This window comes from Mustela nigripes, chromosome 5 (genome assembly GCF_022355385.1).
Source record: "Mustela nigripes isolate SB6536 chromosome 5, MUSNIG.SB6536, whole genome shotgun sequence".
NCBI lineage: Eukaryota > Metazoa > Chordata > Mammalia > Carnivora > Mustelidae > Mustela > Mustela nigripes.
Genome location: NC_081561.1, coordinates 56,624,705 through 56,639,643, shown reverse-complemented (window position 1 = coordinate 56,639,643; position 14,939 = coordinate 56,624,705). Strand labels below are relative to the sequence as shown.

The window sequence follows — 14,939 nt, the reverse complement described above, 5'->3', positions numbered from 1 at the left end:
TTGTACACAGGCAGACAAACTAAATCAGAGATTCACCCCAAAGCCTCAGGCTTCAAACACAGTATCAAAGCAGTTACCTGGGAAGCTTTTTAAAAAAAATCCGCATCCTCAGTCCCTCCATCTGAGACTACTGTGGGTCTGCAATAGAGCTGGGAATGTATTTTGTTTCTAAGCTTTCTAAGTGATTCTGATGCCCTGGCCAAGTTTTGGCCTCCATGAACTAAGGCAGGACCCCTCTGGCTCTAATCTTCCCTGATTCTGAGAACTCCTCTGGAGAACTCCCAGTTTCAATGTCAGAGTCTTTTTCTTTGCCTCCTACCCAACCTGCTATACTTTTTACTGTTTTAACAACAAAAATCCACCTTCTTGGAACGATTCCAACAATTATCAAATTGAGTAAGATGCTTAAGTCTCTACCTAAACCCCACTCCTCCTCTGAGAAACTCACAGGTAATTTTAGTGCGTATCTTCCCAGACCTTTATCTGAGCTTTCACACATAATACATACCCCTGAACTTCAAGTTGGCTGTTTCCATTACTTTGGGGTTTGCTTTGTCTCACATACCGAAAAGGAATAGGCCATACAAACTGTTCTGTGATTTGCTGTTGTTCATCACTGGACTCTTTCCCTATCAGAACACAAAGTCTATTTGATTCCTTATAATGGACCAAGTTCTCTTCAACAGGATGGCTGCATGTTAATGTAGAGATTTTTTTCCGACTGAGAACATGTGAGTAGCCTCCTTATCCATGCGTCAGGGTATCCGTGCATTCTTCTGCATTCCATATTCCTCTCTTTGCCTTCCCACTCCACATCCCTATTTCCCTTCTCTGTCCTTCCCATCCCAAGCAACAGATACCGCCAAGCTGCTCTCAGTCTTTCAAGACTCACTTCCTTCAAGGACAAAAGAAACCTCCATATAAGCCATACCTTGGAAGCTCTCACTCACACCCCTCCTCCCTACTAAGTCGAGTCTACTATATTAGTGTTCACAGCCTCTGGGAGGACCAGACCTGAATAAGAAAGAATACTTGGGCAAAGATTTAGAAAACAGAAGACGTGTTTTTGTCCAGGCTCTGCCTTAAGATCAGTTGGACCTGGTCTTACTTGCGTGTAAAATTAGTATGTTGGACTAGGTCATACTGAACTCGAACCTTCAAGGTATCTGTGGCTATTGATACAGTTCTACCTTCTCCACAAAGGCTTTACAATTCATCCTAGACACGAGATTCCAAGCAGATGAGTAAACTCTTTCTCACATTTCCTGTTTCTATTCTTCATTTTGGTGCCTAATTACATCTTGCTGGTAATGTTTGTTGATGGCCTCACAGGTGCATGTATTTATCTTCCCATAATGATTAGAAGCAGCTCAAGGCCAGGGACAACCAGGTAGATTGCATTTCCTTCCTTGCCCAACCACCTCAATAATGAAGACCATGGAAATCATAAACAAAGCAGCCTGGGGTCACCAAACGAAATCCCACGTGCCCTTATTCTTGTAAATAAGTTTTATTGGAATGCAGCCATTCATTTAAGTATCACCTATAGCCGCTTTCACAGTACAATGGCAGAGCTGACTACTTGCAAAAGAGACCATATGGCCCACAGATCTAAAATATTTATTATCTGGCCCTTTACAGAGGAAAAAAAAAAAAAAAGTCAGCCAATACCTGCTCTGAGCAGTCCAAAGAAATGTCAAAAAGTACCAGGACCAGAAGCCCATTCATTCACAGGAACCCTCAGCCCTCCTCTAAGCCTAGCAATGAGTATTGAGTTCTTGATTTCCTTTATTGGCATTCCAACTCACACACCAAATCTGATCCTTTTCTCCCCTGCTTAAAACTCACTGGCTTCGCATAGGACTTAAGATGAAACGCAAACTCTTCCAGGGAAAGATCCTCCCTGCCCTCCTCTTCCTAACTTTCCCATTCTCCCCTCCCTTTTCTTCCCCTACATCTACCATCATTGTGTAGTTGTACATTATCGGTGTGCTGTGTATTCCCCTCTGGACTGCAAACTCTGTGAGGGCAAGGAGTCTATTTTACGTACTGATGCTATCCAAGCCCCCGCAGCCAGTACCCAACTCGTGATCGACCTGACAAGTCTTTCTTGACTGAATGAAAGAATTTTCAGACCATAAATAATTGGAAGCAACAAATTAAAGGGTAATGGCAGAGGAGGTTGCTGGAGCACAGGTATAAGAGCAAGTGCGAGAAAACCAAAATGCCTCCACAGTGTAACCGTAATAGTTCAAGGGGGAAAGCTGCCTGGCACCCTTCAGTAGAAGGCCAAACAGTGTGTTTCACCTTCAAACACCCTAAGGCCACATCACTGTTTTAATAGAACCATAGCTGGTGTACAAGAATTACACTCAGCAGGGTGTTTTCGATGACAGGCACATGTAATGAAGAATTTAAAACATCCCCCCTCATCCTGTAAGAAATGACACTAACTTGTTACTTGTAATTGTGAGAAATACAATGAGATTATTCTTCAGAAGTCATTTATGTTCCACCCTGGTTTAAACTTCAGTTATTTGGAAAATTTCAGTTATCCAGGACAACTGATTTCATGGACAACAATGGGTAAATCACTAAATATCAGTGTGCCATTCCAAACTGTACAGGATATAGGAGGGCTATAAAAACTTGTTCAGCAACCAAAAGGTAAACACCAGGACAAAGCACATTTCAAAAGAAAGAAGAGGTAGCTCTAGAATGACCAGCTATAAAGGCAGGAAGACAGACTGTGAGTTTGCTACAGAAAATGTTTAATGGTGCATAAAACTAATATTTTAAGAGGGATCTCAGTTACTGTGATATTATAACAAAGATAAGGCAAGCAAATTATTCCTGAGACGTGACCATAAATATGCCCACTGATGATCAAAAGCAAAAGCCAGGCAGAGCGAGGCACCCCCAGAATATCTGGCCATTTTATTATGAGAATCACATTAAATTTACAATAACAAGACCCTGACTGCTAGGAGTTCTCCAGATTCGAAGGGAAAAGAGAAGGGTACAAAAAGGAAAATTCCAAGGGTAAAAGCTTCCCCCAAACACAGACCACACTGTTCCTAGGTATGTTATATAAATTTGGTCAGATCTTGCATTTCCTATTATCTTCCCTGACTTAAAAAAAAGTCTTCTGTTGCTAAGGCAAAAGCAAGGACTGCTTTTAATGCCAGAGAATATAAAGAACGCCAAGGCCAGAATGTGCTGACTCCAGGACTAGAAGGAGGCAAGCTCAGGGCACACTGGGAAAAGGAAAAAAACAGGCACAACTTAACCCAGATGCTGTCTTCCCGGGAACCTGCAATGCAGAGGAGCATGCGCACCCGGCACGGAGTCCTGGGACCACAGACTTCGTCCTTCTGTCCATGCCCACGGCTACTTCTGTAAGCTAAGACCCCCACTTACATAGAGAAACCACGTTATAAACAAGACAGTGATCAAAGGTTTGGGGGAAATACTCTTCTGTGCTCACTAAGAATTTATAGAATCTTTCTATAAACCAAGGCAAAAACTACCACCACCAGCCAGCACAGCAGTTCCACCAAGAAAGCATCAACAAAACCTATTTTAGCCTGGCGTGTGCTTGGCAGGCTCTGCCTACCAGGTCCTAGCTGGACGATGTCGGGGAGTGACCCAACCCATGTCTCTGTTTCCTCATCAGTAGAGTATAGATAATGGTAATACCCACCCTCCTAAGATTGTTTTCAGAATTATTAAGATAGGTGAAGCACATGGGACATGTGTGACACAAGTCCCCCATATAGTTTAGTTATTTCAATGATCACTCCTCCTTACTTAGCATATTACTATAGTGTAGCCTCATTCCCTTGGGAATCTTTTTTTTTTTTTTTTAGATTAGTGTTTATGTTTGAGAGTGAGAGAGAGAGAGGGAGACGCAGACTCCCCACTGAAAAGGGACCCCGAACTCTGTCTTGATGCCAGGACCCTGGGGTCATGACCTGAGCCCAAAGCACACCCTTCACTGACTGAGCCACCCAGGTGCCCGGGGATTGGGCTATCTTTTAAGACACCCCAATTAAAATGCAAATGTCCGGGGCACCTGGGTGGCTCAGTGGGTTGAGCCCCTGCCTTCGGCTCAGGTCATGATCTCGGGGTCCTGGGATCGAGTCCCGCATCGGGCTCTCGGCTCAGCAGGGAGCCTCCTTCCCCCTCTCTCTCTCTGCCTGCCTCTGTCTCCATCTACTTGTGATCCCTCTGTCAGGTAAATAAATAAAATCTTTAAAATGCAAATGTCCAATTCCCAAGAAGTGTATCAGAGACTCCAAATTTATAAAGCTGTTGCCCTAAAACATCCCGTACTAGACTTGGAGCATTCTACAAAACAAAACAACAACAGCAACAAAAAAAACAAAAACAAAATACAGACCCCATGGTGATGAGTTAAAAGACAAACAAGGGCCATCCAACACTTCAAAAAAAGGCTTAACAAGGGTGGAGCAGCCAAGCGACTGACTCTGGATTTCGGTCTGGTCAGGATCTCAGGGTCATGGGATCAAGCCTGGCACCGGGCTCTGAGCTCAGCGTCGTGTGTGCTTGTCTTTCTCCCTTTGTTCCGCTCTCTGGAGCTCTCTTTCTCTCAAAAAAATAAATAAGTAAAACCTTCAAAAAAAGGCTTAACATATAAACAACGTGTAGCAAATGAGAAAGAACAAGAGAGAAGAAAGGATTTCCTACTGACAAAGTACACTTGAGACAAATGGAGCAGAATCTCAGCAAGCACTTTCTGGAGTGAGTTTTCCTGATGGAGTCCCACAAAATGCTGAGGACCCCCAGGTACAAACACTGGCGAACACGCTCCCCCCACGTGCCTGCGTTTTTATAGCCCGCAAGTGAAGAAGGACTTTTACATTTTAAACAGTTGCAGCAGGGGGTGGGAATCAAAGGAAGAATAAAATCTGGGGACACGTGGCAATCTGCAATTCAGATTCCGGGCTCCACAAATAAAGTTTTACTGGAACACAGCCACGGCCCTTCTTTTAGGTACTACCCAGCTCTGCATTCAAAGTACAAAGGTGGAGGTGAGCAGCTTCCTTAGAGGTCACATGGCCCGCAAAGTCAAAAATACTACCTAACTCTTTACAGATAAATTCTACCAAGCCCTGGCCTACAAGCTGAGGAAAGGTTTCTGTCGGCAGCCCTCAGAGAGGCATAATTAACATTAGCTATTAAGGGGCTGATGGCTCCAGGAGGCCCAGCAGGGGAGCTGCAGAAAACAGTGACTTTGTTGAATCCGGCATCTCCCCAGCGTATCTGCCCATGCGATCCGCTACTCGTGCAAGATGTATGAACATCCTGCAGAACACGCGGACCCAGTTTCCACCAACACAATAGGGACGGCCAGAAAAGTCAACGAACCCAACATTAAAAAGATCAGGACCTACTTTAAAAAAATGTATGTCCTACACAGCTACTAAAAGCTTATTACAAAAATGTTCAGGAGGTTAACATAAATTCCACTCAATAGTTGAGACAGAGGGCGACATGAATAATCACAAAGGTAATTATCACATGGATAAACTTAGGACATCCCTAGCAACTCCTGAAATGTACATGGGCACAACCAAGGACCCTTACCTATCTATATTAAAGCAGCCTAAATAAATAAAAATGATAAACTCCAATGCTGGCAGCCTTGTGGGTTAGAAGGCACATTTATGGTTCCTGGTGGCAGTCTAAATTAATTCAGTCTTTCTAAAAACAAGCTGGCAATGTGCTGCTAGAGCCATAAAACCATTCATTCATTTCCTGTGACCCAGCTCCATTTTGGGCAATATACCCCAAAATACCTCACTTCTGGGAACAACCCAAAAGGCAAAAGAGCGAGTGATCTGTACAGAGACACCTTCATCAGTGCTGCCAGCCTGCAGAACAATGACAACTGCCCAAGTGTCCGACAAGAGCAGGATGGCTCCACACACCGCCAACCCAGGGATTAAAGCTTGAACTGCAGAAATCATAGGCACCGCAAATTACTAACACGCACGCAAACTCTGGGGTCCCCAAGCCCACCCACCCTTTCCCCAGCTTTGCCCTTCATAGTAATCAGACCACCAGCTCAGGAACCAGGGAGTCAGCCTTGACTACCAAGTGAAAGTGGTCATGCTTTCCCTCGACTCCTGCCCTCTCACATCTCACCAGCAGTAGACCTTGTTCAAAACCTTTAAAATCTATCTAGTAATCCCCACCTTCACTGCCACTCCCCCGACAGAACCATCACCCCCCCACACTCTGAGCTAACTGCACAAGAATCCAATTGGCCTTCTGTATCTCCACTTCCCCTTTCAAACCCATTCTCCACAGAACTGCCAGAGTCATCTTTAAAAAAAACAAAGAGACAAACAACAACTCATTAAAACCATATTATATGGGCACCTGGGTGGCTCAGTCGGTGAAGCATCTGCCTTCGGCTCAGGTTATGATCCCAGGGTCCTGGGATAGAGTCCTGCATTGGGCTCTCTGCTCTGTAGGGAGCCTGCTTCCCCCTCTGCCTCTGCCTGCCTTTCTGCCTACTTGTGATCTCTCTCTCCCTGCCAAGTAAGTAAATAAAATCTCAAAAAAACAAACAAACAAACAAAAAAAAAAACCCTTGAAAAAAATAAAATTAAAATAAAAATAAAATATTATAACCTTGCCTATAATTGTACACCCAACAACATCCTGACATGTTCAGACCTCTAAAAGCCTTGTCCTATCTGGCTCCTGCCTGCTGCGCAACTTCAATACACAGTCCTTTTGCCCCCGTTTCCTGAGCTCCAACCGCGGTGGCCTTCTTTCTACTCTCTGAGCACGTAGGTTCTTTCCTACCTCTGGCCCACTGTACATGCTGTTCCTTCTCACTGGCATACTCTTCCTTCTGCTCTTCTAGAACATCACCCTTTCTCTCATCCCCGATAAACTATTAACTCCAAAGGGAAGGACCACGAGTGGTCTTTTACTATCATATACCCAAAGTCTAGCAATGCCTGACATTTTGCGAAGTAATTTAGCAATGCACCAGAGCTATTTATTAAACTGAGTGAAAAATATAAATATATCTCTGTAAGATAAAAAAGCTACATAAAGAAAAGCAGCCTGCTTTTCTTGCTATAAGCTACATGCTACAAGCAAGCATGTAGACATTAGTTTTTACCATACACAAATGTTTGTGTAGTTCAAAGAATAAAAATGAATTGGGAAGAGAAATTCGTATCCACTAAGTTCTTCTAGTTGCCAATTTGCTTGAGTTTAAAATGTTCTGTGTTAATAACTCAAATATCCTTCAGCTGTAGCTCAAAGTATTGAGATGTAGCTCAAGATCCAACTACCTTTAACCTGTCTAGAATGAATGAACAGTCAGTTTAGAGCAAGATCCTTCTGGAATTCATTCAACAATCATTTATTGCTTAACTAGTGTGTGTCAGGGCATCAAGCCAAAATATGAAGATGAATAGCACATTGTATATTGTCTTTAGGAAGCTGAAATGGGGGATAACGATATTGGCCTTGAGCATTCCAAATGAGGAGTGAAGCACATCCAAACCTTGTCTAATTTGGTATTTTTCTCCTAGACCAGATACACAAGATTCAAACCAAAAAGGAGAGAGGAGCCATGGACTCCCAGAAGTAAAGGAAGAGCCAGGAGTGTATCATAACTAGTTAAATTATTCTGGAAACCTATCACCATGTGCCTTTGAATCCTCTCCACCTCCTGCCCTCCATTTCTCTTAATCCTGGTTACGCTGACCTGGCCATACCTAGGATGAAGTCAAATAATAGTCTGGTCTCATGTGTTCCTTGGGAAAGCAGAATTCCATCCTCTTTCCCAGAACCAATGATTAAGTTTCTTCTCACTCTTTGCCTTTCTTTAGTCTGCTCAGCATCTGCAATCTAGGAAGAGACGAGGAAAGCCTGCTGACAAGAACGCTAAAAAGTGCATGGGATACACCATACACAAAAACATGACTTCTGGGACCACGCACATGGGGACGTCAGACCAGTTTCTATGAGACCCCAAAAGTTAACCAGTACTAGTAACAGATGAGACAAACGTATGCTCTAATCCCATACAAATGATCAGGCTGGCAGCAAAGAAAGCCCTACCCGGTCCTCAAATTCTCAGAAGTGAGGGAAAACTCCTTGCTAAGCAGAACCCATGTCACACTGTTACTCACTAAGCAAATATTTTTCAAAATGACCCAACTAGCAGGCAAGCAAAGCATCCATTCCCTATTTTTAACCTTTCAATTTGCGAGAGTATCTTTCCATCTTCACCATGGCACCACTGCCTGTCAGAGTCACACCACAGGAAAATGCTTGCCAGTGGCTCCACACCCTCGGCTTTCAATCCACACCCGCAGGTTGCTCTCCCTTACAGAATCGGCTCCTCTGGCTAAACTTCCAGGCGCCATCATGGAGGCGAACTGCTTCCCAGCGAGAAAGGGAATGTTCAGCTCTCAGGTAAAATCAGCCCCTTAACAAGAAACAAAATTCCAGGGGCATGTGAGTAGCTCAGTCGGTTAAGGATCTGCCTTCAGCTCAGGTCATGATCCTGGGGTCTGGGGTTGGAGCCCTGCATTGGGCTCCCTGCTCAGCAGGGAGTCTGTTTCCTCTCTCTCCTTCTGCCCCTCCCCCCACTTGCACTCTCTCTGGCTCGCGCACTCCATCTCTCTCTCTCAAACAAATAAAAGCTAAAAAAAAAAGAAAAAGGAAAAGGAAAAGGAAAAAAAAATTCCAGTAAATTAAGGTTATTTGTTTCCTCCCACAACTTGGCAGAAAAAAGCAATGTGTATCAAGCCCCTGGGACCTAGATGAGAATCCTCTCTCTGGAAGCTGCCGATTGCTTAACTGACTCCTCTTATACCTCAAACCCTCATCTACCAAATGGGGCGAATACCATTACATCATGGACTTGAAAGATTTACGGAGATCCTTTGTAGAAGGTATTCAACACAATGTCAGTGGTAAGGACTCAATAAATACGAGCTCAGTAATTCAATATAAATGATTAATATTAACAGCCATTAATATTCCTCCCTTCTGGGTTTCTGTTCTAAAGCCCTCTTGAATCCACAGTGGCTCTCCTGTGATCCAGGACTCATAGACTCACTCCTCCCCTTCCTCCTAAAGCCATTAAATTCGTGTTTCTTCTCCCAAAATGGATCTGCATACAGCTCCAAGCCGTGGATCCGCCAAGCCCTTCCGTTGGCAGAAGAGCAACGGGAAAATTCTGTAAAGATCAGAGAATGAGCCTTGCTAGGACTTCATTTACCAAGCCCCCGCTCCTTTTCTGTGGGTTTAGTTTTGTTCTTTAGTTTAGAACAAAGCCTTCGACACAAATTCCAAATCTTCTAAAGAGGAGATGGGGCTCCATTTAGCTCCATGGCCTGACTCCTCCCCTCTGCCAGGCCCAGCCTGCCCCTGCCTGAGGTCCCTGTGAGCAAACTTTCCCACCACTCTAAGGGTCAGTCTCTACCTTCCATGTGCTGTCGTCTGTTGGGGAGGGGGAGGAATCTGGATAGCCAGAATCCAGGAAGATTGGACCATTCCTGGCGGCCTTTCCCCCTCTGAAGAATGAGGTCAACAGCCTCATATCACTGAAACCACAGCTTTGAATCAACAGCCTGAATACGAGTGCGCTCCACCTCCCTGCAGTGCCAAGGTGAGCACACGCTCCCTGACATCTGCCAGGTGCCTCCCTGCTTCTAACCTCTGCCCGGCTCCTCGCCCCTGGACTCGGCCTGGAAATGGGAGCTGGTGGGAAAGCCAGATGGCAGCATACAAGCCAATTTAGGATTCTTTGTTTATTTTTTGGTATTTGACAAATACAAACACTGGGGTAAGGCCCGTATTTATTCATGATTTGCACCCCCATTCTAACAAAAAAAAAAAAAATCAAAACTCAATAAGCCACTATCCCAGCAGCACCAAAACCCAGTATCCTCACGCCAAACCGGGATTCAAATTTTGGGGGATAAGTTGACTCCTATTAAGGCTTCAGGTTTCATTCCATCAAACACACAAATCTGCGCCTGATGATCCAGATTGAATCAGCTTCAAATGGTCATCGGGCACATGCCCAAAGGCGATGACATACTCAGGGCTCCTTCTGTCACAGAAGAGCAAGCATCTGAGTTTTCCAGGAAGTTGCCGGTGACCCGGCCTCCGCAGAATTTGCCAGGCCTGTTTGGGGGAAGAAGGCCAACAGCGTTGAGGGCTTACTGGAAAACAGACACCGCCACTTATGCAGTAAAAAGTCACTCAATTCATGTGGGCTCCTTGAATAGCCTGGCGAAGCTTCTGACCATTTCCCAGCATCAGTCAGTCAATCAGTCAAGTTTCCTTAAGTCAATTATGCTTTATAAAGGGCCAGCAGAGTACAAAACCAATTTGCAGCTTGTCTATGGAGTCACCAAAGAAGCTTTACCCTTCATCTTCGCAGATGGGAGTCAAAGGTACAGTTCAAATGTGATGTCTCCATATTCTGATCTACGATGCACTAAGTACACAGACCACCCATTACTTGGGCCATGCCTCCTTGCCTCTATCCAATCGGGCACACCTGGAGGCGCCTTCTGCGCCCAGTCCTGAAAACAGGGCATTAACCCTTTGGACCACATCAAGCTTGCTTGCCTTTGTGCAACTGTGGTCACACTAAAATATGTCCTTTAGCTGATTGGGGGATCTACATCTATTCAGTCTAGGGTTTTTTCTTCAATGTAAAGTAGTATAATATACATTCCATCACAAGGAATTTTTTTTTTCATGCTGATTTGGTTTGATTGTGTATTTGACTTATACTGGAGCCCTGTGGGTTTGGGGCTAGCTCTAGGCTAGTTTAGTTCATTTGAAAGCTTGATCCTCCACATTTTGGCAACAGGGATGGCGGCTTCATGGCATACATTAGAAACCCTGCATTCCAGTACATGTCAGCCCTCCCTATTCTGAGTATAAGTGGCTTTTCCTACTAATGCTAATGCATGTTATTCTGAGATTCGGGAAAATTTTTCTTCTGCCAGCTTTCAAATTAACTAAACTAGCCCAGAGCTACTGTAAGTAGTTTAAAGATTTTAACATCAACCACATATTGTATTTTACTTTGAATACATTCATCCACTGATTCCATATCAGCTCATGAAACCCAACTGTCCCCCTTGATAGCCAGGTACGTTTTACATACCATAAAAACTGTGCCTGTGGGGCACGATCCAAATCCTAATTCATCCCTGGGTTCCCACTGCCTAGTACAGTGCCTCTGTCGGAGTAGGTGCTCAGTTTAAGTTTGCGAACATGGGACTTTATCCTTATGGTTCCCTTCTCTTCGGACTGCCTCACTGCCAACACTCTGTGGGTCCAGGCAAAGCAAGCCCCCTAAGGGCAAGAGGCATCTAAGAGTGTCCTGTCATTCTGGACAGCCTTTCTAGGGCATTTCTGAGCACTGACACAAACTTAGAGGCTTCCCTTATCTCCCCTCCAGACTTTTGGCCTGGAACACATAAGTTTTTATCTTTCCATTTGTGGTTTACTTCCCAGTATCATGCAGACACCCCAACTCATCGGAAACAGAAGTACGAGGAGCAAGAACACTTTCTTCCAAAAGCACTCATGTAATTCTCATTAATATTCTGCAACAAACCAAACCACCAGTCTCAACTTTGCTCCAGTGAGCCTTCTCTGCCCCTACATTTCATCGTCTAGCAATTTGGAGTTGTGAAATAGGCAATGTGGCACAGGAGGGAGCAAGGGCATGAGCTGAAGAGTCAGGTGCTCTCGGCTCCTGGCCTGAGCGTCATCACTGGTGAGCTGTGTGGCCAGGAACAAACCAATGAAGTTTGCCCAGCCTACATCTTCTCATCTGTGAAATGGAGATAACACTTTCCTGCTTCACAGAGATGTTGGAAGTAAATGAGATACTGTATATAAAGCATAGTTATACACTGACACATAGTAATGTGTGTGTGTGTGTGTGTGTGGCATTATATGTTAGGTAGCATGTGTTTTTTTAAAGCTAATTAAAGCCATATGAAAGTTCTCTTCCATACAGTTAGCTGGTTGTCACAAGAAAAAAGTGTAAAAAATGATGACAATAACAAATATTGTCACAAAGAAGGAAATACTTGAAAAACCATAGTAACTGGAAGACATAATAAACTGGACATTTTATTGAGGTTTTTTTTTTTTTTTTTAATCTAACTGCAATAGATGGGCAGGGCACTAACTTCCCTGCTATCCCGCCGTGTTCTGAGTACTTGCCATATTTAGGTGGGCTCCAGTGCCTGGTGTCTGTCATTTTCACATGGCTAAGAATCCCAGTGGGATAAATAATCCTTATACCAATATCATGACAGCATCGTTTTATACATGAACAACGTCTATCCTGAGGACTGGAGCTTGTAGACTGGGATGGAAAAAAGAAAAGACATTGCCTCCCCATCCTGGTTACATCAAGGTTACAGCAAAATCCCTGGTGATCCCTGGTACATCCTCTCCATCACCCTTCAGGACAACAGGGTCAACCCCAAACCATTCCATGGACTGAAGTAGAGCCTTTCTATTAGTTAGCAGGAGAAGGAGGACTCTTATATTAGTTAACAACATGAGATTGCCTCTAAGCTCCATTACAAATTTCATTTTTTAAGAAAGACAGCCAGGAGCACCTGGGTGGCTCAGTGGGTTAAAGAAAGACAGCCAAACTTAAATTCTCAGGCCTTTAGTTTAGCAGATCCAGTGCACAATTTTTAAATAAACTGAGTTTAATGATTTAAGAAAAGGAACTGAGCTCTTTCTCAGTTGGTTAAAGCAACCTACACTTTCTTACATGGAGACTTGACTTTGGAACATCTATTTATCTCATGCTCAACTGTAAAATGAATGAAATATCACACTGATTTAGGATTTAATCTAGGAGTACACTCTATAGGGCATGTAATGATCAGATATTTAGAGAACCTGGACAGGCATGGGGGGGGGGGGGGGGGTGCAGGTAGAGTAGTAGATGGAAGGGGGAAACTCAAGGATTGATTTAACTCCACTGAAGTTAGAGTCATGGACTGAAATGGGTTTCTCTACACACCAACATTGTCAATCCAGATGCATTACTGGAAGAGACTCCCCACTTACTGTTCAGCAGCCCCCCACACTTGTATCAAGGATACAGATCTTGACTTTGCCAATACTATAAACGGGCAGGAAAGTCTCTGAAAGGCGACTGGGACTTGCCTCATTATAAATGCTAACAGCACCAAACTTTTCTTTAGTCTCTCTTTCCCCCTTAAAACCCACACTCACACAGGGAACCAGAGCGTCTGTAGGATGAATTCCCAGGCCATAGCAACTGCAGTGCCCTGGGATCTAAGAGATCTTGGCTGACCAGGCATTAAGCCCTTTTTGGGAAGGAGACAGCAAGCCTGCCTTCCCCTTACACAGCCCTGCCGTGAAAATAGGCTCTTGTCTTTTGTTTTTGTGTGAGTTTCAGCTAAGAATCTCTGTTCTCCCTGCAGAGAGAAAAAGATAGGCATGGGAAGCTTATGGTGACTTAAAGGTTTGATCTCATATAAATTTTCTTCCACTTAACCCGGACCCTCCCCCTCTAACTTTTAGAAAGGGGAAAGGATCTGGGGGAAGTTGGGGAGAAGTTCTGGGTCAAGGGTGGTTTCAGGCTTTGCCCAGGTAGGTAAGTGAGGGAGACGAGCCAGAGAACACGCCTTGGAACTAAATGCACCTTGGGTGCTTAAGAAGAAACCAGCTCCACTTTGCAGGGTCACCTGCCTGGCCACAGGTAAAGAAGGGATAGGACAGACTGGAGAAATTCATCTTCCTTTATGTAGAGCCCTCTCCCCCTCCCCCCACTCAAGGGCCCGCGTGCTGGCTGGCTGGCAGCCGGCGCTTTGGAGGCGCCTGAGAGTGGGTCTAAGGGTTCTTTTCTTGGCGTGCAGAAACTGGGACCCACCCGAGCCAAGGAGGCGAGGTGGGGGAGGGGCTGTGCGCCCTGCTCGGGAATGCACCGCGCGGGCGCTCCCGGGTCCCCGGCAGCCGGCGCGCACCGGTACCAGTCTCCCACTGCGGTAGCATCCCGACATGACACTGCAGCTGCAACAAAGCGGCGGCCGCCGCCAGCCCTCAGAGCCCCGCACCGCACCTCCGGCCCCGCACCACGCGGAGTGGGCAGCGGCCGGTGGTTGTGGGGTTGTGTGGAGGGGGGTGGGGGCACCAGAGGTCCGAGTAGGGGGGAAAGCTCTGAAATGCGCAGGAAGCCGGCTGGCCACCTCTAGCGCCTCCTCCAGCGCAGCCAGACTGCAAGGAAAACAGTTCGCCTACGTTCCAGAGTCCCGGCTGAGTCTGGTGGCTCCCCCAAACGACCCGGATACCTTCCCGGGTGGCAAGCCCACCCACCCCCCACCCCAGCCGGGTGGACCCCGCTCCTTCCGCAGCCCGGGCCCGGGGACCCGCCCCGTTCCCAGAGAGCGGCGCCTTCGGCTCCCGCGCGGCCGTCCCCGGTCCCCCAGCGCACTCACCAGGAAAAGCGAGCCCGCGATCATCGTAGCTCCCGCGACGCGGCTGCAGGAGGCGAGGGCGGTGCTGCTGCTCGCAGAGGTCCCCATGGCTGAGCCCGGGGCTCGCAGGGGCGCCCGGGGCGCGTGGCCCCCCGGCAGCTGGAGTCGGCGGCTGCTTCTGCCCAGCGCCGCATCCACCGCCGCCTCCCGGGCCGGGAGCCCATCTACCTCCAACACCCCATGTGCACTGCGGCAGCCGGGCGGCCGGGCAGAGGAGGGAGGCGGCGAGGGAGGCTCCGGGGGCGCTCAGCACCTGCCCAGCGGTGCGGCCGCCCGGGCGGGGAGAGGCAGCGGCCGCTGCAGCCCGCGCCTCCCCGTGCTCTCCTCCGACAGCGGCTGCGGAGAACCAGGGAGGAGGGCTGGGCGCGGGAGAGC

General features: G+C 46.4%; 1 protein-coding gene across 1 annotated transcript in view; it reads right to left on the bottom strand.

Annotated features, from left to right (window-relative positions):
- TNFRSF21 (TNF receptor superfamily member 21) overlaps positions 1-14,618 on the bottom strand; it is a 65,567-nt gene extending 50,949 nt beyond the window's left edge. The window contains exon 1 of the mRNA XM_059400293.1: positions 14,526-14,618. Coding sequence (XP_059256276.1) covers positions 14,526-14,612 — 87 coding nt within the window. The 5' untranslated portion in view covers positions 14,613-14,618. The remainder of the gene's footprint in view (positions 1-14,525) is intronic.
- Between the last annotated feature and the right edge of the window lie 321 nt (positions 14,619-14,939).